General features: G+C 40.9%; 3 protein-coding genes across 4 annotated transcripts; 2 read left to right on the forward strand and 1 right to left on the reverse strand.

Annotated features, from left to right (window-relative positions):
* Positions 1–25: 25 nt before the first annotated feature.
* naa50 (N-alpha-acetyltransferase 50, NatE catalytic subunit) lies at positions 26–4,474 on the reverse strand. Of its 2 annotated transcripts, none has more exons than XM_061064847.1 (5): positions 4,279–4,474; positions 2,125–2,258; positions 1,886–2,005; positions 1,732–1,798; positions 26–1,466 (listed from the first exon to the last, which is right to left on the reverse strand). In XM_061064847.1, the coding sequence occupies exons 1-5, from the start codon at positions 4,284–4,286 to the stop codon at positions 1,289–1,291; spliced, it is 507 nt and encodes a 168-aa protein (XP_060920830.1). In that variant the 5' UTR covers positions 4,287–4,474; the 3' UTR covers positions 26–1,288. The 2 variants fall into 2 exon arrangements, with proteins under 2 accessions (XP_060920830.1, XP_060920829.1); XM_061064846.1 differs by having other exon boundaries at positions 2,125–2,261; positions 4,279–4,473.
* Positions 4,475–7,945: 3,471 nt separating this feature from the next.
* Positions 7,946–14,829, forward strand: atp6v1ab (ATPase H+ transporting V1 subunit Ab). The gene is made up of 14 exons (XM_061064833.1): positions 7,946–8,089; positions 8,223–8,351; positions 8,798–9,012; positions 9,471–9,608; positions 9,699–9,850; positions 9,940–10,102; positions 10,188–10,296; positions 10,379–10,501; positions 11,295–11,409; positions 11,506–11,569; positions 11,659–11,862; positions 11,991–12,085; positions 12,447–12,618; positions 13,938–14,829. The coding sequence occupies exons 1-14, from the start codon at positions 8,008–8,010 to the stop codon at positions 14,028–14,030; spliced, it is 1,854 nt and encodes a 617-aa protein (XP_060920816.1). The 5' UTR covers positions 7,946–8,007; the 3' UTR covers positions 14,031–14,829.
* Positions 14,830–14,966: 137 nt separating this feature from the next.
* On the forward strand, positions 14,967–27,118 carry gramd1c (GRAM domain containing 1c). Its single transcript, XM_061064832.1, has 18 exons — positions 14,967–15,191; positions 15,854–15,962; positions 16,297–16,420; positions 17,075–17,175; positions 18,432–18,527; positions 18,617–18,697; positions 20,516–20,634; positions 20,720–20,870; positions 20,970–21,129; positions 21,231–21,374; positions 21,505–21,623; positions 21,732–21,874; positions 21,962–22,065; positions 22,378–22,548; positions 23,844–23,910; positions 24,119–24,238; positions 24,663–24,768; positions 25,990–27,118. Exons 2-18 carry the CDS (start codon positions 15,867–15,869, stop codon positions 26,056–26,058), a joined length of 1,971 nt encoding a protein of 656 aa, XP_060920815.1. The 5' UTR covers positions 14,967–15,191; positions 15,854–15,866; the 3' UTR covers positions 26,059–27,118.
* The last annotated feature ends 492 nt before the right edge of the window (positions 27,119–27,610 follow it).

Consider the following 27,610-nt stretch of genomic DNA (forward strand, 5'->3'; position numbering starts at 1 on the left):
AAAGAACATGACAATTACTAACACGTTTACTGCAAATAGTAATTCCTTTATTTAGACGTTAAAAAGTCTTACAATATAGAGCTCCAGAAAAGATAAAATTCTTCAAAGAAAAGGAAAAACATGCTTATACTACAGTGGAGAGGACACAACTCTCCTCACATGCAGAGGGGTCAGAGCTCCCTGGGGGTGAAACACTTTCCAAAAGACCATACCAAAATTTCCAAACAATCTGTAGGGGCGTCTAAACCCAATGAAGGCGTCGGTAACAACAGGATCTGACTGAGAAAGGAAGTTTGAGAATACCATTTCTGCTAGTTGGCTAAATAAGGTGCCATTGGTGTTAGAGGTGAGATGTCTCAAACAATTCCATGCATTTAGAAACATGTCTTCAAACACCTTTTATTAAACCGCTGAAAAAAAATTCCCAATCCCAATCCCAAACAGCCAATCTGTTGTTATTCAAACATTCCTCAAAAACATTGAGTGCCCTTCACAGAAAAACATTCAATAAAATATTTTTGTTTCTCTCATTTCTAATGATTTTCACTCTTAATAGTAAACCCTGGAGAGCGTCTGAACCATTTGCCATCTTGGATGTGAAAATTAAAAGTAACAACTGGATGGGTAATTAAATTAACAGGCTGGAAAATGAAGCTACTCAGATAGTACGAGTGGTGACAGAATTTCCCCACCACCTCTAAACTGTTCAGCCTTCCTTACCATTGTATCAAGGAGGTACATTTCTTCTTTCCTCATGTGTTAATGACATGTCAACAAACCTATCAAGACACATTTCCAATAAATTCCAGAGTTCAGATGGCAAGGGAACAGAGGTATGACTCTTTCATGAACAACTCAAAGCATCACTCCAAACCAACCAGCTTGAACTTTGTGTCAGTGATGGTCTTTCAAACACTTTTACAGCTTCAAAACAACTTAATAACCGCTTAAAAACAACTCAAAAACAGTATGATTTGCAAACACAACCTCCCCCTCCACCAAGTCTAAAACTGTCTGACGTTGGCAATTCTGTAAACAGGAGCACTTCTGAATAGTGAGATTTTTGTCATTTTAAATTTTTTGTATGAGGAGAAGGGAGCAATAAAATATGCTAAATTAAAGGGGACCCCCTTGCAAAATAAATGCAGCATTTTTTGTACTTTAAATTTCTTTATGTCTTTTTAGCGTCCTTTGAAGAAAGTGTTGAATGTGTCAACCGTGGGGCATTTGTCACAGTTCTGTTTCTGTGGAGGCCGGCACATCAGTGCTCTTCCCAAACACTGTGCCCCTACTCTGCCTTCTGAAGCTCTCCGGTGGGGGGTGCACACGGGCTGCGCAGACTCTTTTGCAATACATGGGCATCTGCTGGCTCTATCCTCTTGTAGTAATTCTTTTTTGTCTCGATGATCTCAAAGCCAAACTTCTGGTAAAAGTGAATCGCTGACTCATTGCTGATCTGCACGTGACTGTTGAGAGGGAAAGAAGGAATTTTATAAGTTGTAGAACAGTTTGAAAAAAATGATGCAAAAAGGAACAATGGATTGAATAGATGAATAGATATCTAAACTTAAACTAAAAGAATCTGTCAAATTATCAATCTGATTAACGACACGATAAAATACACTTTATTGTTCCTAATCGTTTCCTATAAGGAGTCACCTTACGATAATTTAAACAAGTGTTTAAAGTATAGAAAATATCCTCATACAGCTCCTTTAATTAGACACTCACAGGTAAATGTTGTCAAAAGTGCCGTCCTTCTCACAGATGTTTAGTACATGATTCAGCATCTTTGTACCTTGAGGAAAAGATAAAGCCAAAGTTGAAAAGCAACACAGAAGACAAGAGTGCACTGCTACTTCTACAAAAAATGCTAAGCTCTCACCAATTCCAAGTCTACGGTAGGGTGCTAGACAGCCAAGCGTCATGATGTACAGTCTCTTCTGGTTCTGAGAGTGGTCCACTCTGCAGCACACAGCGCCCACTGCAATGTCGTTGAAGTATGCTGGAAGAAGAAGACATTTGTTGCAAATACCGGAAACAGGACTCCTTACTTCCTGCTTTTTATTTATTTAATTTTAAATAAGGTATCTGGGAGTATGATGCATGAGGGATGTCTCTTACCTAGCTTTGCAAGCTCTCCAACTTCCAGTACATCTTTGTAAAACTTGTCATTGTAGCTGACAGGGAAGATGACCTGGTTCAGGCGTTTAAGCTGCTTAATGTTGTGGGGCGTAACGTCCCCCAGCTCGATCCGGCTACTGGAACAAGAGCAAAACGGTCAAACAGCTGAGAAAGGTGAAATGTGTTAAACATTTGACATAAATGCAGTAAAAATCCACAGCAGTTAAAGCTTCTGAAATGTGACAGTGGTATGCTGCTTTGTGTCAAATTAATCTCACAATGTTTTAGTCAAGGACAGTGGTAAAAAAAAACAAAAAAACAAAACATGTCTAATGATGATGATGTCATCTTCTGCCATACATTCTTGAAATGTTTGCATTTTATTGCTCAAATAAATAGTTAAAAATATGACAAAAGCACCAGTGCAACAACAGTTTAATTCTGCAAAACACTGATTGGAGGCAAACTGTTAGCTTTCTGTGAGCATTAAACATAACTTATATTTCACAACAACCTAACATCATCCAGTCATTGCCATTTCCCCACTAACGAATCTGAAAGAGAAACTTTAAAAAGTTTAAATGTTAAATTCCTAAAATTGAATCTGAAGAGTTGAATAAAAGGACAACTACTACAGATGTTAAGAAGCAGTGCCAATGACCCCCCAGGACCAAACTTCGGTCCTGGGGGGGGGGGGGGGGGGGGACAGGGCTTTCTCTGTTGCTGCTCCCACCCTCTGGAACTCACTCACCAAAAAAACATGAGACTCCCCCACACTCACCTCCTTCAAGAAATCCCTCAAAACTCACCTCTTCAACACTGCCTACAACCACTAACTCCCCCCTTACATTACTTCTTCATTGTACTGTCCTCTTCGTTTTTTGTTTTGTTTTATGGTTTTATATTTTGTCAAAGCGTCTTTGAGTTCCTAGAAAAGCGCTATAAAAAAAACAATATATTATTATTATAAATGTCACAAGGTTCGCAGGGAACCTTGTGACATTTATAATAATAATAATAAAAAAATAGTAATTTATAGAATAATTTATAATAATAAATAATAAAAAAACAATATATTATTATTATTATAAATATCACAAAGTTCCCTGCCATCAGTATTTCCTTTGACAAGAGTTACTTTAATCTGTCATGTTCTAGCCTTTTATCAACTAAAATAAATGTATAAGTATAAATAAGAACACAAAAAAATAATCCCTCCATTCCCCCTCACAGGACTGTAAAATACAATATAACAAACATCACAAATGTGCAATATATTTATCTGTACCCATAGCTTTTTTTTTTTTAAATATCTATTTATATCTGCACCTTATTTTTATTTCTTATATCTATTTATATCTGCACCTTATTTTTCTATGTAAATACTTGCTGCTGTTTTTTTTATCCTGCACTACAACGAGCCAAATGCAACGACTTATCTGAAATGTGAAGAACAAGTTTGAATGACAATAAAGAAAAAGTCTAATAAGGAGTCAGGTTGAATTCACTGAGGTATTTATGGAAGACAAAACATCTAAAACAAAAGCTCATCAGGAAACACAGTCAGTCCTTACTTCAGACAGTGACCTTATCTGAACTACATGAAGTTAAATCATAACCACCTGGTTGTAATCTGAACACCTGACAACATGGAGCATCAGTGCTGGTGTTACTTTGACTTCTTGTCACTGTAGATAATGTTACAACAACTCACTGAAAGTCTCTAACTTTACTTCGTGTTACTAACTTGTTTCAGAGTTGACTGACTTTGTTAACCTGCAGCAGCTGAGGTTGAGTTAAGCTTCATTTGGCGTGAACACTCAGATTCTTCTTCATCCAGTATCTACCAGCTAAGCTAAAGTAGGTTTACTGACTCAGCTTCACACTTGAAGATAGCCAGTAAACTTCACTTATTCGCGACCTAAACGACCCGACAAGCTGCTTAAGTCAGAGAGGATATCATTCACGATATAATTCAAGGAATGAGCTGTCGATTTTTTGTTGCTTTAGTCCCACACCGTAAATAGACGTAGCTTAGCCAGCTAGCTAGCCTCGCCGTCTCCTCCCCGCCTCTCCTTACAGAAAAAAAAAACTGAAAAGAAAAACTTTACTCGTGCTAAGCTACTTATTTGAGGCTCAAAAGCTTACACTCACCCTTTCATTGTATACAGTTAATATTCCTTATTTTCGAATAGGCCGAACTTTAGAGTTGTTTTGGGTAAAAAAAGGAATTTTGACAGAGTTAGGGTTGGGGATGCCTCCCGTGTTACCCTCCACATGTAGCTCGTAGCGGTGGTCGCAGTTAGCTTAGCACTCCTTCCACGACTGTGTGGATACTGTCAACCCTGACCCCCGCATGCGCACGAGCACTGCTGCATATGTGCCGGAGGTTTTAGTACCCTGGGTCTGGTCTTTCAGGATGACTTAACGTTACCTAGCAACAGCCGCAAAGAAAATGTTATTGGTTACATTTAGAATATTAATATATTAATATATTTACAGTCTATGAGAATATGAAGATGGCCATATTGGTAACCTTCAATAACGAATTGTTAGTTTTATACACAAAACTGGCGGCACAAATATTATCACATATTATTTATGAAATTTGTCTTTTTTTTTTTAAACAAAATTGAACTTTTTAAATAATTTGCATTCAATTTTAATAATTATTGTTTATTTTCTAAACACTGCCATCAAACTACATTTGTAACATAACTCACATGGCCAGTCCACTTGTAAAACTTTGTGGATATCGTTATTTCGTTTCTTCCCCCCCTTTCCATCGCAAAATAACATCATGTTTGTTGAGAATAATACTTAGATGAAGTAAATAATTAATCACAGAAGAATTGTCATAGCGCCTCCATTTGGGCGCAAACGTTGCTGTAAAGATGTTTGAGTGGTGAAAGATAGGCTCCTCATGGATGGTAAAAAATATGATTTCTTTTTAGAATTAAAGACTGGGACAGCAGTACCTAATTAATTTGCCCTTGATCAAAAAGTAGCCGCTTTGTACGACATAAGTTAATTAAATGCGATGGCATATGTCTGCTATTTTCACAATATTGCTGATGCAGTTACTGCTATTGAATGCAATTTAACCTTTATACCATACTTTACCACTGTAAACTATGAAATGCGTTTACATTATGATTTCAGCATAATATGGAGTTAGATCAGCGTTCACAAATGCATACGCATATGACAAGTCATTTTACAAAGCCTTGTTGTCGTGTCGGCTGTAGACTACACCGAGGTCCTGAGTTAAAGATCACCAAGCTTGCCACTTCAATATCTTTGCGGCAGCCCCGGGCGGAGCCAAAATGGCGGCAGTTGCAGCGGCCCAGCAGTAAAAACCGAGCAGCGAGTGAATGAAGTCAGCTGATCTCTCAGTCTGCTGTCACGCATCGTTTCTCTCTCGAGGCAAGGCTGTAAACCACCTCTTCACAACCAGACGGTAACTATTCTATTTTTCTTCATCTGGTTTGCATACTCTCTATATAACAAACAGGCAATGGCTGTATTTTGTGTTGTTTATGAAATCTATCGGCTTCCTATCGTTGCTCTGGAACCATCAAATTACAGCCAGGCCGAGAGACCTATCATTTGTTAATACAGACTAACAGACGGAGCCAGGTAACATCGTTTTCACTGTGAAAACAAGGCGAAGTTAAGTGGAAATTACAGTCATGAAAAGTCAAGATTTATCGTCTGAATTTCCGATTCTTCTTTCCCTTGACATGTCAGCCAGCTGGGTACAGTTTCGATGAAAGCTATAGAACTGAAATGAAGCGAGATCAGGTTCAAAGCAATGTCACAGAGTCATCATGCACCATTTACTAACTACTACCTGGTCATTATCGTGTCATTAAATTACTACTATGGAAAGGTTTTTTTTTCCTGTAAAATAATGAGTTTCATGTGATAAGCTGCTTGAATGTAAGTTTGCAATTAACATCACTGTGTCAGTATGTTTTTGGTCCTCATCTCACTTACATGTAACATTTCCAAGCCTGTGTCTGAGCAGACAAAACTACATATACCCAATCTTCACTATTCGTCCAAATAGCAAATTATGACCACTGACAGACCACAAGTTAGCTCCCAGCCTTCAATAACAGAAAATACAGATGCACCATACATGTCTCTGTCTGATTTGAATTTATTTCATTCTTTATCTTAATTATTGTGACAATAGATGGTGATCCACAACTGGCTTTACCAAAACAATCCCCACATAAGATCTAAGGTCTGGAGTTTAACAATGGGGGTAAAAATATCTTTAATATGCTCCATGCAGATTTTCTGTTGAGGATAGTGCTCATGAAATACATTTTCCCCCTAGTGTTTCACACACAGTTTTAATTTGTACTTCCCAGTTTTGCACCATGCTAGTTTTCCACTTCCTGAAAGAGACTCAAACAGCAGGGCCAGCCAGTCATGTGCCAGGATCATATGACCAAGTTTCATGTCTGCTGTAGTGGCCAGAGTTATGATTTTGGCCTGAACTGCTTTTGAACTTTATTCACAATGATTTATTTTATGCCATTTTTGTCTATTTGTGGAATCAGGATTAATCAAGCAGGCAGAGAGAAGATCTGTAAACGAATCATTTGAACAGTAGAGCTTATCTTCCCTCTGTATGCTCCTCTTTGAGGCCTTTCATCAGGAACACTCTGATACACATTGATTTAGGCGTATATGTAAATGTTAAAGGGGTACTGAGGTTGTAAGCAGGTCATTTTTTTGTTATGTCTTTTGCTGAAGGAGCAGGGTGAAGGCTTTTTTTTTTTTTTTTTTTTTTTTCCATGTAATTCTCTTTGTGACCTGTTGGTGGAGCTGGCATATTCCTGCACAGATGGGCTAAGCAGCCTAGCATAAACAGGAAGATCTGTATCAGTGAGAAGGACAAGAAAAGGGCATGGGTGTAGAGAGCACTGTACGTGTGATGGGATTGTCTGGTAGAAAATAAGGAATGTCTTCTGAGTGTGAGCATGTGTGTTTGATGCATACAGAAAAGAATGATTCAGAAAAAGCTGCTCTTGAATGTGTGCAGAGCCTTTGCAGTCAGCTCTGTGTGGGGATGGGTTTATGTCACGACTGATGACAGCTTGAGCTTTTTCCTCCCCTCCTGCATGAAGCCCAAAAGGCTTTAGTGTAGTTTCCAGCAGATATGTGTTGTAAAAAAAATGACGTGGAGAAACATCTACAACAAGCAGTAGAGACATTTGCACCTCGGCAATCAATCAAATTGCTGTGCAGTACAAATGTGAAAGAAAAAGAGGAACGTGCCGCACTGTGGGATTCCCCTCTGATGTGTGTGTCTGACGCGTCACACCGACTGTAAGACTGGACCTGATCCCGAGCAGCCAAGAAGGAGGAGATGGCATAGATCAGGAGCTGTGACGCTGAGAAATATTGAGTCGTGAGGAGGGACGTTGCTGTATTTTCATGGTGGTTTCCATAGTTACAGTAGGAGGAGTCACTTCCAAGATACCGGGAACAGTGCCAGTCCAACATTTGTCTGTGAACAAGGGGATTCTAACAATCAAATCATAACTGTTTATCTATCTGTTTTCTGATTTGTCATTTATTTTGTTTTGTGAACTTTATAGATTTAATGCTCTTCATATTCACCAAGCTCAAATCAAAGCACTTGTTAGGGCCTGCAATCAACACTTATCAAAATGTAAAATGTGGTACCAGAAGTCATGTTGTTTCAGAGTGACCATGACAGAGGAGTAGTTTGTCTCTCCTGCAGCCATAAGGTTCATTTTTCGCCTTTTTGCTTCTCTTGAGTTTTTTTTTTCTTTCTTCTCTGCTTCCCATGAACCCTCTGTGCTCTGCTCTCCTTTCAGTGAGATTTAAAAACCTGTGAAGATGGACACTTCCAAGCTGCCCAAGATCCGGGACGAGGAGCGAGAGAGCGAGTTCGGGTTCGTTCATGGAGTCTCCGGACCAGGTCGGCTATCACACAGGCTTAAACACTACAGTTACCATATACACGTGGATACAAGAAACAGACTGCGGTTCATACACTGCTTTTTGGTTGTTGATTTGAGATAGCTGATGTTTTTTTTTTTTTGTTTCTACAGTGGTGACAGCTACGGCCATGGCAGGAGCGGCCATGTACGAGCTGGTCCGTGTCGGCCACAGTGAGCTGGTGGGAGAGATCATCAGGCTGGAGGGAGACATGGCCACCATCCAGGTCTACGAGGAGACGTGTATCCTTTCCACCATGTGATCATTTGACCATAAGAATGTCACAGTCTGGTGTGGGAAAAAAGACACGAGAGATCATGCATCACCAGTTACATCTGTGTTTGCTCCATCAGTTTTTGTTTTATTTAAACATTCATTTGAACTTTTTCTTTTTTTCTTCAATTAGAGCACAAGACCAGCTCTGTTAAATGGAGTCAACAGATATATGTGGATATATTTGATGCATTAAACTACAAGCCAAAAATGTTTTATCAATCACAGCAAACTTCTGAAAACTGAAAAAGAAAAAACTTCATTATAGGGATTAAAGTGATCTCTTCATGATAATAGGGTTAAAGTAAAAAAATAAAATACTTCTCCCATCCCCACACACACAAACACACACACACACAAAGAGAAACAGCCCTTCTTTCCAGCAAACTTGAACTTTCCCTGAGCTTGAGTCCAGCCGGCGTGTCCGTCGGAGATCCTGTGCTGCGGACGGGGAAGCCTCTCTCTGTGGAGCTGGGTCCGGGAATCATGGGCTCCATCTTTGATGGCATCCAGCGACCATTGAAGGACATTAACGACCTCACACAGAGCATCTACATCCCCAGAGGAGTGAACATCGGCGCCCTCAACCGAGACCTCAAGTGGGAGTTTATTCCCAGCAAGAGCCTGCGGGTGCGTATCGGACTTCAGACCCTCAGCTTTAGGCCTGATTTATACTTCTGCATTGAATCTACGCCCTTTGATTGGTCCACTGCGTAGCATCCTATTTCCAGCAACACAACATTTCCAATGTGGCCGTCATATTCAAAAGCTAGAATGCCACTTATCACCTCCAAATCCCTTTTTTACGCTCAGTTTCAGTCGTCATGGTTTCCTGTACACAAACAAGCAGAGAGTGGTAGTGACCAGAACTGAAAACTGGTGACATAACTAGGACAGAAATTGCACTTCCAACGAGTGTTTTTAGGCGTAGTATTGCAGAGCTACACAAACACACCAATGCACAAGTATATAGAGGTCAGGACGGGTGAAGGTGACCACTGAGCTATAAGTATAAACCAGGCTTTCTGTTTGAATGAGCAGATTAATTTAATTCTACCTTTTTTTTTAAAAATCTGAACCAATATTAGGTTGGCAGTCACATCACAGGAGGAGACATCTACGGCATGGTGCATGAGAACTCCCTCATCAGGCACAAGATCATGCTGCCTCCCAAAAACAGAGGAACCGTCACCTACGTGGCTCCACCGGGAAGCTACGACGTCACCGTGAGTCTTCCACGCCCCTGGACTGAAGCTGTGACGAGAAGACGCCTCTGGGTTTACGTTCTGCTGACGGCGTGTTTCTTTTTGTCGCAGGATGTGGTGATGGAGCTGGAGTTTGAGGGGGTGAAGGAGAAGTTCACCATGGTGCAGGTGTGGCCCGTCAGACAAGTGCGTCCCGTCACAGAGAAGCTTCCCGCCAATCACCCTCTGCTGACCGGACAGAGAGTGCTGGATGCCCTTTTCCCGTAAGTCTCTTTTTAAAAAAAAATGTCTTCCTCACAGTGTTGTTCTGCCTTAGGAGTATTTCTCTTAACCTTTTCCTTTTTGCGTGAAGATGTGTGCAGGGAGGAACAACAGCCATCCCAGGAGCCTTTGGCTGCGGAAAGACTGTCATCTCTCAGTCCCTTTCGAAGTACTCCAACAGTGATGTCATCGTTTACGTAGGCTGCGGGGAGCGAGGTAACGAGATGTCAGAAGTACTGCGAGACTTCCCCGAGGTGGGTAACGATCAAGGGCGCGCGTTGTATCACAGCTGGAGTTCGTCTGAATGCTGGTCTGACCGTGCTTTTTTCTCGCCAACAGCTAACCATGGAGGTAGATGGTAAGACAGAGAGCATCATGAAGAGAACAGCGCTTGTGGCTAACACCTCCAACATGCCCGTAGCTGCCAGAGAAGCCTCCATCTACACAGGTATCTGTTTAAAAACACACTGCGATGTCTCTTTGATTACTTCCTGCGCGTAGTGCTTTCTAACTCCGTTTGTTTTTTGCAGGAATCACGCTGTCCGAGTACTTCAGAGACATGGGATACAACGTGAGCATGATGGCCGACTCCACCTCCCGTTGGGCCGAGGCTCTCAGGGAGATTTCTGGCCGTCTGGCTGAGATGCCTGCGGGTGAGTTTCAAGTCAGCTGTCAGATTTTATACAGAACGCGCAGAATCTCATTTTGAACGAACCCAGTGTTTATCTAATTGGACACTGAGGGGTGAATGGGAAACTGGTTTATGCTTGAGAACATCTGAAAGGCAGGAAGTGTTTGACTTTCTGAAGGGGAATTCAGGGCTAGTGTCATGCTCTGGTTTTGCAGGAAATGAACGAATGATTGTAATTTAAGTGTTTTGTAGTGACCTGTATGTTTTTATTTATTCAAAGAGGAAGGAGTGAATCTGCCATTTTAACAAAACTTTAAACAATCTTCTGCTTAACAAACTAACAGAGCTTCTGAATAGGCATTCTACATTTTACATCGATTTCAGAAGAAAGTAATATTTGCTGGATAATTATTTGAAAGCTCCTGAAAACAGACCATATACGCATAAATTTAATTAAAAAACAAATATTCCTCACACGACGAACATGCGACAAACCGTAGAAGAAATTTGAGTCGCAATTTACCAATAAATTACAAAATCTGCTTTTCAAACTACAGCTGAAATTATGAGATGATTCAAATGAATACGTTGTGAATCTCTTCTTTGTAAAAAAAAGCCAATCATAATTTAATAATTCCTATGTTTTGACCTACCTATTGTCTCACTTTCAAAATGACTATAGTAGAGCCTCTGACATAGAGCCGGCATAGGCGTACTATGTTATTACCTCTTTTTTTATGTAATCTTGTTGACCTACTTGGATGCGTGACACCAGTCGACTGCTTACAAAAAGTGTTTTGTCTTTCTGCCCACAGACAGCGGTTACCCTGCCTACCTGGGAGCTCGTCTCGCCTCCTTCTACGAGCGAGCTGGAAGGGTGAAGTGTCTGGGCAACCCTGAGAGGGAGGGCAGCGTCAGTATCGTCGGAGCGTGAGTACAGCTTCATACCACTAGGGGGAGACATTTCTCTGCACATGAATATTGAAAGCAAGCGTGAAATTAAATCTTTTTTGTTCTTTTCCCAAGTGTGTCGCCCCCTGGTGGTGACTTCTCTGACCCTGTCACTTCAGCCACTCTGGGTATCGTACAGGTAAATGACTAAAACTCAGATCTCACTGTCATTCTAGTAAATGTCTGTGCTTTCACTTCATAATGTTCCTGTTGTTTTCTCTCTCTCAGGTCTTCTGGGGTCTGGATAAGAAGCTGGCTCAGAGGAAGCACTTTCCCTCTGTGAACTGGCTCATCAGCTACAGCAAATACACACGTGCTCTGGACGAGTATTACGACAAGCACTTCCCCGAGTTTGTACCCCTGCGTACCAAGGCCAAGGAGATCCTGCAGGAGGAGGAGGACCTGGCTGAGATTGTGCAGCTCGTCGGAAAGGTAATCTTTGAACAAACGCTGATTTGTCTTGTAGTTTCAGAGCTGGAAATACATAAAACAAATGCCTATTTCTTCTATATGCTATTTTCCAACCTTTTAAAACACATTTTTTTACATCCTTTAATCAGGCATCGCTGGCCGAAACAGATAAAATCACACTGGAGGTGGCCAAACTGATCAAAGACGACTTCTTGCAGCAGAATGGTTACACTCCCTATGACAGGTAACGTCATCCTCAGCACTGTTACTCAATCACTGACCACTGAGTTCAAAGACATGTTGGACCAGACACAGTGATGTTTATCTCTATATATCTAAAATGGCTGTAAAGAGAATCTGATCTAATGGTTGCTGATAACAATATTTGTCGAAGTTGTTACTTCAGTCTTTTGATTGAATCACTTTTTATTTATTTTATTGATCTTCTACTATCATTTATTTAGTATTTTAATGTATTCTTTTTGCTTGACGTCATATTTATTTTGCTTCATGTTCTCTTTTGAACTCTGTAAAGCGTTTAGATTTGCTCCATGTTCAGTATAAATTTAGTTTTAAAATAAAGTTGCTTTTCCTTTTGTCCTCAGGTTCTGTCCCTTCTACAAGACGGTGGGCATCCTCTCCAACATGATCTCTTTCTATGACATGGCACGGCACGCGGTGGAGACCACAGCTCAGAGCGACAACAAGATCACCTGGGCCATGATCAAGGAGCACCTGGGAGAAATCCTCTACAGGATCAGCTCAATGAAATTCAAGGTGTGTGTGTGCTAAGGCTTCGATAAATGTCCTCTTTGGTATATTTGTGTTTTTTCTGGTTTAAAAAAAAAGCAGAAATTAGTTGTTTATTTATCTTTTCTGTAAAAACAAAAATATCTGGAGTTTTTTCACACTTTCCGTGTATCTCATGTTTTTTCTTCTTCATTTTGCCCAGTGCTTCGGTTTAAGGTTGAGAGCTGCTGTTTAAATGTTTGACATTTCATTGAACCTGTGACTCATCCACAAACAGTAGTCTTTGTTTGTAATGTGTGGTAGGAAGTCTGCCTGTAAAGTAAGAAGAGTTGGTACGAGTGCCCTTGTTACGTATCTTGAGAGGATTATTTTGAACTTTGTAGCCCATGTAGATATATCTTTAGAACATATTTTTATTAACACTGGATGCAATAAGAGTTTAAAAAAGTAACAATAAGGGAGTGGAAAGATCATTTCCTTGACTGGGTCACATGCTTCAAGTAGAAAAGATGATATCCAGTTACAATCAATTATCAAGATTCCAAATCACTAAAACAAAGTAAAACTAATACATTGAGCAATAGGACTATTTTCCATGTCCAGGATCTAAAGTAATCAGCTGTGAGCGTCAGGTCTGCAGTGCGTTGGTGCGTGAGTCCACGAGGGCTCGACATGGTATAAAAAAATGAGTAATGGTTTCCCACCTCGTCTGTGTTTGCTTTGATTATTTTAATGTAATTTTCTTTTATACTGCTTGATTGTGCAAACAATTGTTTACCGGGGGGCTGGATGATCATGTCCTTTATGTTCCCAAATGAAAGTCTGCACATATTCAGACTCACTGAAAGTGTGTAATTTGCCGTTGAGAAGTTTGAGTCAGAGTCCTCACACACACACACACACACACACACACACGATGATTTCACAACGGGACGGCGCTATGCAACTCACACACTTCCCAGGAACCCGCCTCAGGACTCCTCGGTGGCCCTTGTGACATGAATTAATGTACCATGATGAATGCAAGTTAATTTGCCAAAGAAGACTGGATGAAAAACAGAAGAGATAGCTTTGGCTCGATAACATCAGGCAGCGATGAAAAGGCGTTTTGAGATGGAGCATGATAGGTGGTGGAACAGACACCAAACTGCAGTTAATAACTACATCAATCCTGAACTTTAACTTTTTTTTTTTTTAAAGGAATTTAAATCCACCGATTCCCATCCCTAGGAATTAAATAGTTCAGATATTTATCAGAAGGATTCGGGTCCATTTCTGAAGATCTTCAACAGCCTATATACAGCAGTTCACCTTCTTTAAACTGTTTTTTTTTTTTTCTCGTACAGGACCCGGTGAAGGACGGCGAGGCCAAGATCAAGGCCGAGTACGCTCAGCTAGTGGAGGACATGCAGAACGCCTTCCGCACATTGGAAGAATAGGCTCCCCCACCACGTCAAGCCTTACCGGGTTTTTGTCTCTGACCCCTCCACTGAAGAGCCACATTCCACCTCCGCCTATTCCCCCCCTGAAACCTGCGTGCTCCCCTGTGCTCCTTTTTTGTGTGAGTGATTGTGTGTATCTGTGTGTGTGTGCATTTCAATGTGGAGGGCAAAGAGAAAGATGTACTGTATTAATTATTATTTGTTGCCTCATATCGGCCTACTCTGGAACCTCTGATTGTGTGTGAGTGAGTGAGTGAAAGAGGGATCTCTACCCACTGTTTCTTCCTTTCTCTGTTTACATGATTTCCGTGCGTGTTTAGCCGTGCTGCTCTTCCTGAAGGAGATTGTTCGGGTTGATGTATTGTAATTCACAGACCATCTGTACAGAAGAGTATTGAATATAAATTTAATAAGATCAGTCTATTTATTGCCAGCATTTTGACGTGAAGGCTTTGTTGTTCTCTTTTTTTTTTTTTTGTTGGTTTTTATGGTTGTGTTTTCACGCTGTGCAGTGTTGTGAACTTTGGCCGTGTGAATGCTGTCCAATACTTTCATCATGTGACTCCTGAATAATTAAAAACATGGGGAAAAAAAAGGAAGAAGAAAGAACGATGTCTTTGTGTGATTGGTGTTTTAGTCGTGATGATGCTGTCAATGCTGCTGAACTGGTCTCTCTGCATACCTCAGCACCCTGGCCTACTTCAATGGAAATTCTCTTAATCTCTTAATTTGTTTTGGTTAAAGGTCAACGCTAAAGCAAGGGGTTTTGTGTTAATAAAGAATAATATTGATGAGCTTTAGTGCCTTGAAATGATTTTGTAACTTAAACAAGTTAAACTCCATGAAGGAAAAAAACACACCATTCATGCAAACGAAAACCAGATCGTCCTCAGGAGAAGTCAAGAATAACTGGAGGGAGAGGTAATTTAGGAGTCCTTAGCTGCTAAAGCGAACACCAATGAGCGTCACCAATGAGATGACAACTCCCTTAAGGTATGTTTCCCTGGCCGAGATGAGATTCACCTGCAACAAAGACGCGTGAGAACAACATTAAAAGTCCTCGACAGAGCTTCAGAGCTGAGTGGAACCTAAACACGGGGTGTTCTCTTAACTGGGTTACATTAAGGAAGCAGAGATCCTGGGTCCACTACGTGTCAGGTAGGTGGACTGATAAACCAGCTAAGTCTTAAACCGCCCACATGTTCATGGAGCAGCACGCGTGTGCGCTTTTGGCGGCGTGCGTAAAAATGTATTTAGTCGCATGTTTAACCAAATCAGATACATCCAGTTTCAACTTGATTTGCGAGATCTAACATCCTGATAGTTCCTATCAGCCATAACGATCTTACAGTGCCCAGAATGAGTGTGGAAGCGTTGCTAGTGATATGAACTTGTCGTCATTATGTTTAATTTAATGCAGGTTAAACATTTTTGTAACTGTTTGGAAGTTTTGACACAAACGCGTTCATCGACATGGAAAAAAAACAACAGAAATGTAATTCACGAGTGCGGAAAGGCTCCTGTTGATTGTTAAGACTACACTTCCCACTCCCAGTCAAACCAGTTATGTTGCACTCAGATTGGTTTCACCTGCGGAGCTGCTTGAATGAAGTTTGCCGCCTCCGAGGATAAGAAGTTGTTTTTAAAGTTGCACTGAAAAAAGATCGAATACGCCTGGCCTATTTTTATTTTATTTTCTGTCTTTAACACTCCCTACTGTCTCTGCTGAGAAAGGCTGCAGACAATGGTATGAGTCGAAAGTCATTTTGCAGCAGAGTTACTTAAAGCACGTCTTTTTTTTTTTTTGTTCCTGTGAGCAGCGCAGCAGAGCAGATGGACCAGGTGTCGTACCGGTCAGTGGGCAGTGATGAGATTACAGATGAGTCAGCATCAGTGTTGGAGGACAGGTGGAGCTCCTCTGAAGAAGAGGTAAAACAACAACAACAACACCATGCTTTCCAAAGTTTCCTAAAGGTACCACAGGCTGGTTTATGACATGTATGGCTTACACGCAAAAACCTTTCCTCAGATTGCTCACACCACGTTTCACCTCATGCATGTTGGAGTTCCTTAAACCCAAACAGGCCCGCAAAGCTGCTTAACATCTGCTTCACCTCACAGTAGATCATTTTATGATGTCAGTTACACACAGATATGATCCTTTCCTTTTTGTCATCTTGTGCGAGGCCAATGTGCTGTTCATTTTGCCCAACCATATGAGTATTTAGTTTTAAATCACTAATGGCCACTTCTCGCCCATCAGGCCTCCGACCCTCAGGCACAGTGTCTTGCAGCCCCACAGACTCCTCTGCCGACCTACAAACAAAGGTTTGACGAATTCAAGAAGTTGTTCAAAGAACTGCCGGAGTCAGAAAGACTCATTGTGGGTGAGTCCTAAAAGCTGCTTCTCATTTGATAGCATTGGTCCATGATCCAAATTTTAGTTTGTTTGCCTTTTAAAATTTACTTTTTTTGCTTAATTTTTCCACGATTGAATCATGACACAGGTGAAAGAAACCATAAGGGTTGTGTAACAGGGGAGGCTCAGAAGTTCAACCAAGATGTCATCATTTTACAAAAAGAAAGGAAAGATGTGTTAATGCAGTTCTGGTCTGAGGAAGAGAAGAGCCCTCAAATTAAGCATGATAACGTCTCTGGATTATTTTATAATCAGGTGACATTTGAGGATCCCAAATGGATCTTAACTTTCTCCTTAAATTCATTTTAAGACAGTTTAAACCTTTCTGCCTAAAAAAAAAAAAGCCTGTTGGATTCACATTTATATCTGTATTGTTCATGTTTGTATGTTCAAACAAACAAAGCTGTGAGTGAGCACGGCACATTACCATCTTTGGAAACAAAATGTTTCTGACGAGTTTAAGACTGAACAGGTGCATTATGAGTTGTTACTTATTATCAGTCTCCAAGGAGAACTGAAAGAGCGTAAATCACGACGTCTTCTCTACGATGACCTGCTTTGTTGATGTAGTGAAACAAACTAATTTCTATGGATGCTTTTCCTGCTCTATATTTTTCCAAAGACTACACGTGTGCCCTCCAACGGGACATCCTCCTTCAGGGACGCCTCTACCTCTCAGAAAACTGGCTCTGTTTCTATAGCAACGTGTTTCGGGGAACCAAGGTAATAAAAAACGACAAAGGGAAATGGGAGGCTGTGAAGTCATAAAAGTACATTCATGTTCCTGCAAAGATATTCTTCAGATTTGTATTTGAACTGTTTGTATTCTTTCTCTTTAATTTGGAGACATTAAACATGTTGACAGTGACGGCTCTAATGCTTTTAAGTATCTGTGCTCACACTCATTAGAATATTAATCAATTAAGTCCAAAATCCTAAAGGAAACTCTAAAGAGAATTGATTCCATTTCTTGTATTGGCTTTACGATGTTTTTCTGCTATTTTAAAGAAACATCTTGCTAAATCTTTATAAATAATGGACAATATCAGTTCCTTGCAAATTAACAGCAAGACATTCTGCAATTGCAGAGACACACACACTTGATACAACAATAAAGGAGGAAGCTACAGTAATGCTGACTCATTGGACCTTTTGTCAAATGCAACAATGTCTGACTAATTCACTCCTGCTAGAAATCAGTTCCCTCCTCTTTTGAGGAGTTTCTGAAGTTATTTAAAGTTCTCATCACAAAATAACTCCTGTTGCTGTAATCTACAGGAGTCCTTATTGAACATGCGTCCATACATTTCCCTTTTTTCACATCCATTTCCCATGATAACTAATGGTTTCTGGTTGTTTTCTTTGGATTTTGACTTTTTCATGTATCCCCAGAGTTGCAGAAGCACCAAACAAACTGCAGTAGGCTTAAGTAACTGAACTAATGTGGACAATGGCAGCATGGCATGTAGTGGTCTGAACTATCACAGTGACCAGCCTTTGGCTTTGTTTTTTTTGTGTTATATTTTGGCCTTTTATTGGATAGGACAGCTGATGACAGACAGGAAATGTTCTGGTGGAGAGAATGGGGGGATGACGTGAAGCAAAGGGCTGAGGTCGGATTCGAAACCGAAAGCTGCTGCACATGGGGCACACCACATAACCACTTGGCTTATCCGACGCCCCTATTGCTTTGTTTTCTAGATCACCAGAAAATGATCCCAGTTCTCTGGTAAAACTAGCTTTTTTATCTTGAGGTTAAAAGGAAAATGAATCTGTTTTCAGGGACGAAAGAACAGTTATGTTGAGATGAAGTGATCAATAAGACAAGATCACCCCGGAAAAACTCAAATTCACAGAGAAATGGAGTCAATAAAAATGTATGGATGCATGTTGGGTTGGGCCTCCTGTCTGACATTTCTCTGTAAAGCATTCCTTCGTGTGCACTAACTAGTCAAACTTTTCACCGTGTTTTGTTTTAGATTATACTGACACTAAAAGACATCGTTACTATGACCAGAGAGAAAACCGCTCGGCTCATTCCCAACGCCATCCAGGTGTGCACGAGCACCGACAAGGTATGTTGTATTAGAAGAGAGCAGAGCTTACTTAAAGTCTGATTAAAACTGACTGATTAAGTCATATTTCTTGATATCTTCCCCGTCAGTACTTCTTCACTTCCTTCTCGGCGAGAGAGAAAAGTTACCTGGGAGTTTTCCGCATGTGGCAGAACACGCTGTTAGACAAGGTAAGGCCCTGTTTCACTCACCTGCTGTTTCTTTATAAAGTCACCAAACTACAAACACGCACTGCATCAGGACAGTCTCGATACCCCATGTGTTGTGCATTTCATACCTCAGTGACATGTGTCAAGAAACAAAAAAAAGTCCACAAGACAAACATTTCACAGGTATCACAAATGACTGTCATTAACTCTAACATACTTTAATGCTGTGACTGAAGCAGCTGTGTGACTTTAACCCATCCTGCAGCACTTATCTAATCGGTCCAGAGTACATATCATGCCAGCCCAGCCACAGACTGTCTTCCTCTGTGGTTATCAGTGTTTTCTCCTGGTGCATGTTGGGTAAAGATCTGCACAGAGCAGCTCAGCAGGTTTTGCCTTGGAGTACGACAGATGGAAGCTTTTGTTTATTGTTCCACATACCGAGGTAGGAATAATTTACATACATGTGTGACAGGAGCAGCAGACAGCTATATTTATTTAGTATATTTATTTAGTTCACCAAAGTCTAAAAGTTAAAGGGATCATGACCATTAGACTAGGTAACTTAACATTTATTAATATATTTGCTTATATCAAAATCTCCAGCAGAAACATTGCAAACAGATGGAAAACCTTCCCTTGTAGTTTTTAGCATGTGAAATTTTCATTTTTAGGGTTAGGGTTTAAAATCTTAGTAACATAGTTAGGGTAACAGGCAATCCCGATTCTGGTTTGGTATTGGAAGAAAACTTGGTTTGATTTCATGAAAATCTAGACACCATCTTTATTAAAATATGTATTTGCTATACAGAGGTTGACCATTAAACTATAAATAGATGTAATTCAGTTAAGAAAAATTCATTAAGTCAGTTTAGGTAGAAACACATTGTTTTACTTCCCCTTTAAATTACTTACAGACTCTACTTATAGGAGACAGGCACCATAGCAGCATAGCCTACCCACGGGGTTGCGAGTCTGCAGGGATCCGGAGCACAAACACCTGTATGAAAACATCCCCGTGAAAGTTCATTGACCCCTGCTGTGGGCGTGGCCATGAGGGCTCATTTACATTCTGCCTTCATCCACACAGAGAGCGCACTTGAAGCCGGAGCTCTTACTGTCCACGGAATCACATCATAACAACTAACTTTATCTGTCCGGATTGTCAGTAAACCGGACTAACAACGGGTTGTGCGAGCTTTTATTTACCTGTTATCGCTGTGAAATCTGGGCGGCGCTTTCTTTACGCAACCGCAGCGCTCAGCTCCAGGACTTCCTGAATGTGAGTGCGTGGTGCGTGCAGGTTACAGATCATTGTTGGACGGTCTGTCAAAGCTCACAGCTGCGGGGAAATGTCCGCTGACAAGTAAGTAAAACTTGAACGAAACTTGACCTGTCTCTCTGTTTTAGATGCGCTATAACAACTTCTGTAGCTCCAAATGGCATACAAGTCTTCATTTGACTTGCTGTTAATTACCTGACATAATAAGAAGTGTGTTGTCAAAGCAACATGTTGTTTTTGTTGCCTCTTTTTCTATGAAAATTGACTAACCAGATTAATTCCTTCAAGAACCTGCCTCCATAAATGTGACCCCCCCCAAGGAATAACTTAACTCAGTTGTCTATTGTTTTGGTGACATTTCTAGGATGATCTGTGTCTGGTCTCAAGGGTTAACAAAAAGTCTGATAAGTATCGAGACAAAAATGTCTTTAGATCGTTTGTCAACCATGAAGATAAGACTGAGTCATTGTGACTGTGCAGATACTTTTCTGTCTATGAAAACAGAAACCTTTTTTTAGAAGACAATAACAAACAGGTCCTGCACTTCATGTTTTCAGCCTCTGACCAGTTTGGCGTTGTGGCAGATGGTCAAACAGCATTATGGGAATGATCTGGGCCTGACCAATGAAGAGATGGAGAGTTTACAGTTGTCAGGAGAATCAAGCATGCAGACCAGGTAAACCCCCCCCCCCCACCTACACACACACACACTTTAATTTACTGTTATGTAATGTATAACCACCTGTTCTGTTTGCCTGCAGCCTGACTGTGAGGCCTGGTGGTGATGACGGTGTTGGAAAGCTAGAGCGGACCTCCTCTGTACGCCTCCCTGGGGTGGATCATGCGCCTTTAGAGACCTCAACGCCTCAGGGGGAGGACTCGCCTTCCATACTCGGCTTACAGATCAATGCGGTACTACATTTTTTTTTTCTTCTTTTATTCATCATTGTTTTGGTTGTGCAAGTCTTATCTTTTTAAAAGTTTTATCTCTTGTGTCCACCCCCCATGCAGGATGACTCCCGTAGCAGCCCATCTCAGCGGCGCAGTCCCGCTCAATTACTGGACCGCCTCGCCTCAGAACGGGCTTCCAAGCGCTCCACGCTTTCTCTCGACCTCAACGCTAACGAGAACGGCGTGTCTGAGCAGAGCGGTTCAGACAGCATCGAAGAAGGTGGGTGAATGCTCAGGTTTAGAATTAATTTAATTGATTCAATTCATATATTTTTTTTGTATTATTGTTGAATTAATATTCTCCTCTTTTTGCCTCCTCAGCGGAGGAGCGGGCGGGTTTGCCCACGGTGCAGGGTCGACTTTATCTAAACAAGGTCTTCCACATCAGCGCTAACAAGATGTTTGAGATGCTCTTCACTGACTCCAGCTTCATCAGAAGGTTCATGAATGTCAGAAAAACAACCAGTAAGTATTAAAACTGTTAAATAAATGAATCTAGTACCTTTACAACATTTCTGAAACCAATTGTCTACTTCTTGTTCTGAATCATAAAAACTTCCATGTAACAAATTCATGTTTTCCTTTCGATTATCAGACTCTAATTTCACTGCTTGGCAAAAAGACGCCTCGGGGAACATGAAAAGATGTCTGAACTACACAATAACTATCAGCAACCCTCTGATAGGAAAGTTCTCCACCGCTACAGAGAACCAGGTGTGTTTACATCCGTGTAAATGCTGTTTGCATGCTCAAATGGCAGGATAAACACGTTTTTGTGTGTTTTATGACTGCATGCTTATTTGTACTCCAATTACCTCTTAGACGCTGTACAAAGAATCCAGGGACGGTCATTACTACCTTGTGGACTCTGAGGTGTTCACTCACGACGTTCCCTATCATGATTACTTCTACACTCAGACTCGATACTACATCATACGTACCTCGAAGCGGAAGTGTCGACTCAGGTAAATGTTATGATCATTTTTTTCAGATGGATGCTCTGTTGAGTTTTGTATATTCATGGAGGGAATGTTCCCTTGTTCTTCTGCCAGGGTTTACACTGACGTGAAATATAAGAAGCAGCCCTGGGGTCTGGTCAAATCCTTCATCACCAAAAACTCCTGGAGCGGTATAGAGGATAACTTCAGACAGCTCGGTAAGCTTCCCCGTCTTCATTCCTTTGCCTGTGGCTTGTCTTTACCCCTGATCTGATATGAATGGTTTCCTCCAACACTCATCAGACTGTGCAACAGTGACTCATGTTACAGCTGCATTTATAAGAAGAAGAAGAGGCGGAACATAAAGGGCAGATCTGTCCTTTTAAGTGCACAGCGCGCTCAGTTTTAGCAGGAATCCTTCACCAACCTTTTACATATATTTAGCTAAATAAGTGTTTTTCCCACCTTCTCACCCTGCTCACACTTGTATTTGTTTTGTTTGTTTGTGACTGTGTATTGACCCTGTACAGAGGCCGAACTGATGGAGGAGGAAGCAGAGATGAACCAGGGAGTTGGAGACTCTGGGAAGATGAGTGGGCTTCGTAGGAGGAGGCGGACTTATAGCAGGACACTGCCAGAGCACATGAACCCCAACACGCAGTATGGGCAGGACGCTGAGCAGGACAGAGACAGCATCATGGGTACATGACATAACTGCCATAACATGACAGCTTTAAAGGAATAGTTTGACATTTTGGGGAATGCACAGATTCCCCTTATACTGCGTTATACTTTGAAAGATTTATCCTGCTCAGAAATGTTTCTGTTTAACGTAAACTTTTGCCAGGGAATGTTTAGCTTAGCATGTAGCTTAAAAGCTCATCTTAAAAGCGAATCGGGGCGCTGGTGGCGCAGTGGTTAGTGCGCGTGCGCCCCATGTATGGAGGCTGTCGTCTCAAGCAGGCGGCCCGGGTTCACATCCCACCTGTGGCTTCTTTCCCGCATGTCGTTCCCCGCTCTCTCTCTCCCTGATTTATGATTCTATCCACTGTCCTATCTCTCCATTAAAGGCATAAAAAGCCCAAAAATAAATCTTAAAAAAAAAAAAAATCCTGAATCTACCTGATAACATTTTGGGTGCGATGTATGTGTGAATGCAAAAAGATGAATTTTTCACTCTTACTTCACCCAAAATCTGTAATTTACGATGTAAAGTCGGGTTGAGCTGATGCTGCTGAATGCAGCAGAAAGGTGATGACGTTATATCCTGCAACAGGAGCATGACCATAGACAGTATAGCATGTGACCTATGTGATCTCCGTGCATGTTGTGAAACATTTCCATTTATGTTTTCTGTCTGCCAGTGTGTTCTTCTCTGCCCTTTTGTTAGCGTCTATCTACACAGAGCATTGATGTAAAAGCAAAAAACTGTCATCAGTTTAATCCGCCACTTTCACATTGTTCATTTCACATCATGTCTTACTTCCTGAGACCTTCCCCCTGTCAGATAGGGATATTCTCACGCTGTGAGGGGCATGTGTAAACCACAAACCCAGGAAGATTTCAGGGGCAGCCTGCCTGAAAATTTCAAGAGTGCATATGTGAAAAAGGCTTTTAAAGGTGCTTAATGTTTTTTCTATAAGGTTGCCAGGCAACAGCTTAGACTTTAGAAAAACATTTGACCTGGCAAGAAACGGCACAACTCGTAATAGTAAGAAATTAAAACATGTTGGTTTTGTTCTCCTATTATTGTGCAGTGTATACAATTAAAGTACAAAGGTTATTTTACATATTATGGCCAGCTAGTTAGACATGTGTTACCTTCAACCGGAGCCAGGCAACTATCTGTATTTCAATCAAAAAATCATTATCGCCTGGTACAAAGAGCGATATTGGTCCAATAGTTATTGTCCTCACGGGCACACACTGTATGGGGGGGGGGGGGATTTTTTAATGACTCATACCTTTTGATTTCATGTGTCCTGCTGTCTTACAGGCCCCATAGAAATTAGAGGCACGCACAGATGGAGCACCACAAAGATAGTGGCTGGGATGAGTGTGATGTAAGTCTCTGAAACACAACAATGAAACAACATGGTTTGTACTGAGTGATAAGAATGGACTCCATTGTGCAGTTGTTCATGGTGAAGACTGCCTTAGTTATAAAGAAAAGTAATTATGTTTGAACAATATGAGTGGTCATTTCTGGAGCCATGATGCTCTCATGTCAATGTTTGAACCATGTTGACAGACTTGAACTGTCTCTTTCAGTTTGCTGATTCTGACGATGATGAATCTGGGTCTGTTCTTCAAGTTGTGGGCGATGGAAGATGTAGCCAACCGCATGTACCTGACCACAAAGCATCGGCTGAGGGAGAGGAGTGTGGCCAGGTGGGATAACTTTCTCTTCCTATGCAACGTGCACATCGTCTATTGATCACTGTCTGTCTTGGACGGGTACTGTTTCTGTACTCGGAAAGCAGCAGTCTTTGTGTGGGTGGAGAGAGAGAGTGAAGGGGTCAGTACTTGAGGGTATTTTTTTGTCTGTCCTTCAAGCAGCCCACATAAAATAGGGTTCGAGAGAACTCTTACGTGAATGACTCACCATACTGAAGCGGCCTGTTTGTCTGCCTCAGTAAATGGGGTTATGTAAGAGACAGTCTTACATCAGTGCTCCTCCACTCTAAGTCCTTGTCTAACATCAGTTTGACTTTGTGTCTGTCTGTGTTTATATGTCTTCTACTACCTTTTTGTCTTAAATATAAATGCTGAAATGTGCACATAAGAAAAAAATCTTCTTTCTGTTGTTTGGTAGCTTCATCCCTGAATATGGCCCCAGACAGGGACCTTGGTATAGGACCACAGAGGACATGCAACTGCTGAAAGCTGTTCTGCAGGACTCCATCAACCTTTTAGAACAGGTAGGATGAGCTGTTTAAAACAGGAATGCACTACATAGATAAATGTTCTGAATCCAGCACTGATTGTTGTACTTGTGCAGAATGCCGTACATCTTCATGACCTGTTTGCATAGATTTAGAAAAATGCGTTGGTGGTTGCAATATAAATCTTTGACACATTGATTGGACCAAACAAACTAAACATATCAGACGGACAGAAATCAGGACAAACGCAAAGGCTGCGTCTTTTCACGGCCAGGTTTTTAAGTTCTGAAGGAGACTTTAAGTGCCTTGAACTGTGTCATTTAATGCTTCGTTTCCCATCTTCAGTAGATTTCTAGCTTTCACTAAGTGGGCACTGACAACTGTGAGCTTCACTGCTGGTAGGGAGCATCTCTAAAGTGGGGGCTTAAAACCTGATGAGGATTTAAACTCTTATTCTTCATAAAATCAAAATGGATGAGTAATAATTTAAAAAAGGAACCCTTTTACAGTATGTGTAGATAAAGTCAAGAGCTTATAAGAACAATTAGTTTTTTTGTACCAGGCTGTAAACACAATTATTTATGCTGTAAAAATGGTCTTTTTGAATGAGTGTGTATGTGACTTCTGGGGCTTCTGCAGCCGGTTAAGTGGACATTCGATGAAAAGTTTTTTGCACTTCCGCATTGGCTTCATTTCATCATCGGAGGTTGCCGCTTGGTCATATCTTGTTGATTTAATTCCTCAAAGTCTTTTTTTATTATTTCTTTCAGGGAGTGACTGGGCTTGTCTGCTTCCTTCAGTCTAGGCTGGTATAGTCTTACAGCTCAGAGTCAGCAAGTTATCCTTGAAAACCAATGTGTTTACACTTTGCTTTTTGTGGCAATAATGACATGGGTTCTATCTTTTGAAGTTTAAAAAGCGCTGGAGATTGTATCATTTAGCTCTAGGCAGGGCTAGGCTAGCTGTGTCCTCCTGCTGCTATTTAGGCTAACTGTTAGCTCACCTTATAATTCACGTACAAATACCTTTTACTTTCCAACAGCGAGCAAATAAGTGATGTGTTGTAGAAAACAGGAGTTTATCATGGGTGCAATCTATTTATGCTTTAGAGGATGAAAGACGTGAAGTGTCATTCACCAAAGACGGCACAGCCCCTCTGCTCTCACTTTCCTCTTTTAACACACAAATTCATCTTGTTTGTCAAAACTTTTCAAAACATAAAGCGGGTGTCGTTTGTGCTTGTTATTTTTCTCACAGCTCCGCAACTCTCTGGTGGTGCTGCAGAAGAACTTTGCGTTGGCCAATCGTACAGCAGGACCACAGTGACACACCACACCTGGCGACCACAGAGTGCCCCCCCCCCCCCCCCCACCACACCCACACCCCTCCCCCTCCCCCCTCCCAGAGGAAACCTGTGGAGAAAACTGCACTTGTGAACAGTCTCTGAGGAAATATCTGTTATCCAGTGACATTGCCATGTTTTTTAAGCTGTGGACTGACTGCTGCTGGCACAAAGTGATATGTAAGTCAGCCCCAAAGAGGGCCGTGGGTTTAAATATTTGTAGGGTGCCATTGTCAGCGCCCTTAGTTGTTTCCTTTGAGTTTTTTCCCTAAAAACTTTGATTTCAGAAAACTTTGTCCTGATGTGCCTTTTCTATATCCAGATGAGCCTCTTGCCACACCAAAAGGAGCTATTGTAAATAGTTTTTTTTTTAATTATTATTGAAGGGAAATGAATAAGTCTTATTTAAAATGACTATTTTCTGTCGGATTTTCTTGCACAGTTTTAATTTTTGCACAAGTGCCTCATAGGTTAGTCTGTGTTTTTAGATATCTTTTTATGGAATTTATTATTTCAAATAAATATGGTAGGATCTGTTACTCAAATTTCCACAATCGTCCTGTTGTGTACAATGAGAAAACACAATTGTTTTGCATTCATAAACTCCAGAGTGGTTGCAAGATTTAAGGGTCAAATATGATAAAGGTAGCCTATACTGCTGCTATATGCCCCTGACATCTTGAACTGATGAATTCATCTGTTGATTTTATCCCGGGCTGATATCAGGGAATGTTTTGTAGTCTTAAGCAGCCCATATGATTTGTCTTCTTCACCTGTACATTTTAAATAAGTGACGTGTGTTTTCATGCTCTCTTCCTTTTAAATTCATATTAAGCTTAGTAAGAAACGGTTTACTTTCAGTACTTTTCCTCTCTGTTGTGTCAGTGAGACACTTGGGTTATCTCAGTACTGTTTCTACCAACTTTAAATGCAGGGCTGCCAAGAATATTTGCATTGATCATACAGTATGTTCTTGCTAAGTCGTCAATGTGTTTAACATTGTATTTATGTAAATGTTTACCTATAAAGCACTCAGGGATGTGCCTTTTTCTTCATGAAGCTTGAATTATTCTAAACAAAATGATTTCACTTCAAGAGCTGGAGTACAAAAGGTTACAGATAACACTTGTAGCAACTGTTCACTGTGTGCTGCTGCTGGAAACCGAAGCAGAAAACTTAATGGAGGTAAAGCCATGTGTCTTAGTTCCTCTTCAAAGGTGAAATACAATACTGTTGGGACTGTCTTTAATTATTTACTCGTGGTCTCTCAGTTTTTACTTCTACCGAAAGCTGTAGATTTCTTCTGTCGTATTCTTATGCTAGATGATGTTGAGAATTACATTTTTGAAATAACCCTGTTACTTGTTGTATACTGTAGAGATGCAAAGGAAGTCCACGTAGGCTATACCAAATAATTGGAATAGTATTTAACTTTTTAATATTATGAAATATATATAATTTACTTCTCTAAAATTGGAAGGTAAATACTTTTCATTAACTCCACTACAGCTTTAGTCCCTGGGTACTTTATCAGAT

Source organism: Labrus mixtus, chromosome 19 (genome assembly GCF_963584025.1).
Source record: "Labrus mixtus chromosome 19, fLabMix1.1, whole genome shotgun sequence".
Taxonomy (NCBI): Eukaryota; Metazoa; Chordata; class Actinopteri; order Labriformes; family Labridae; genus Labrus; species Labrus mixtus.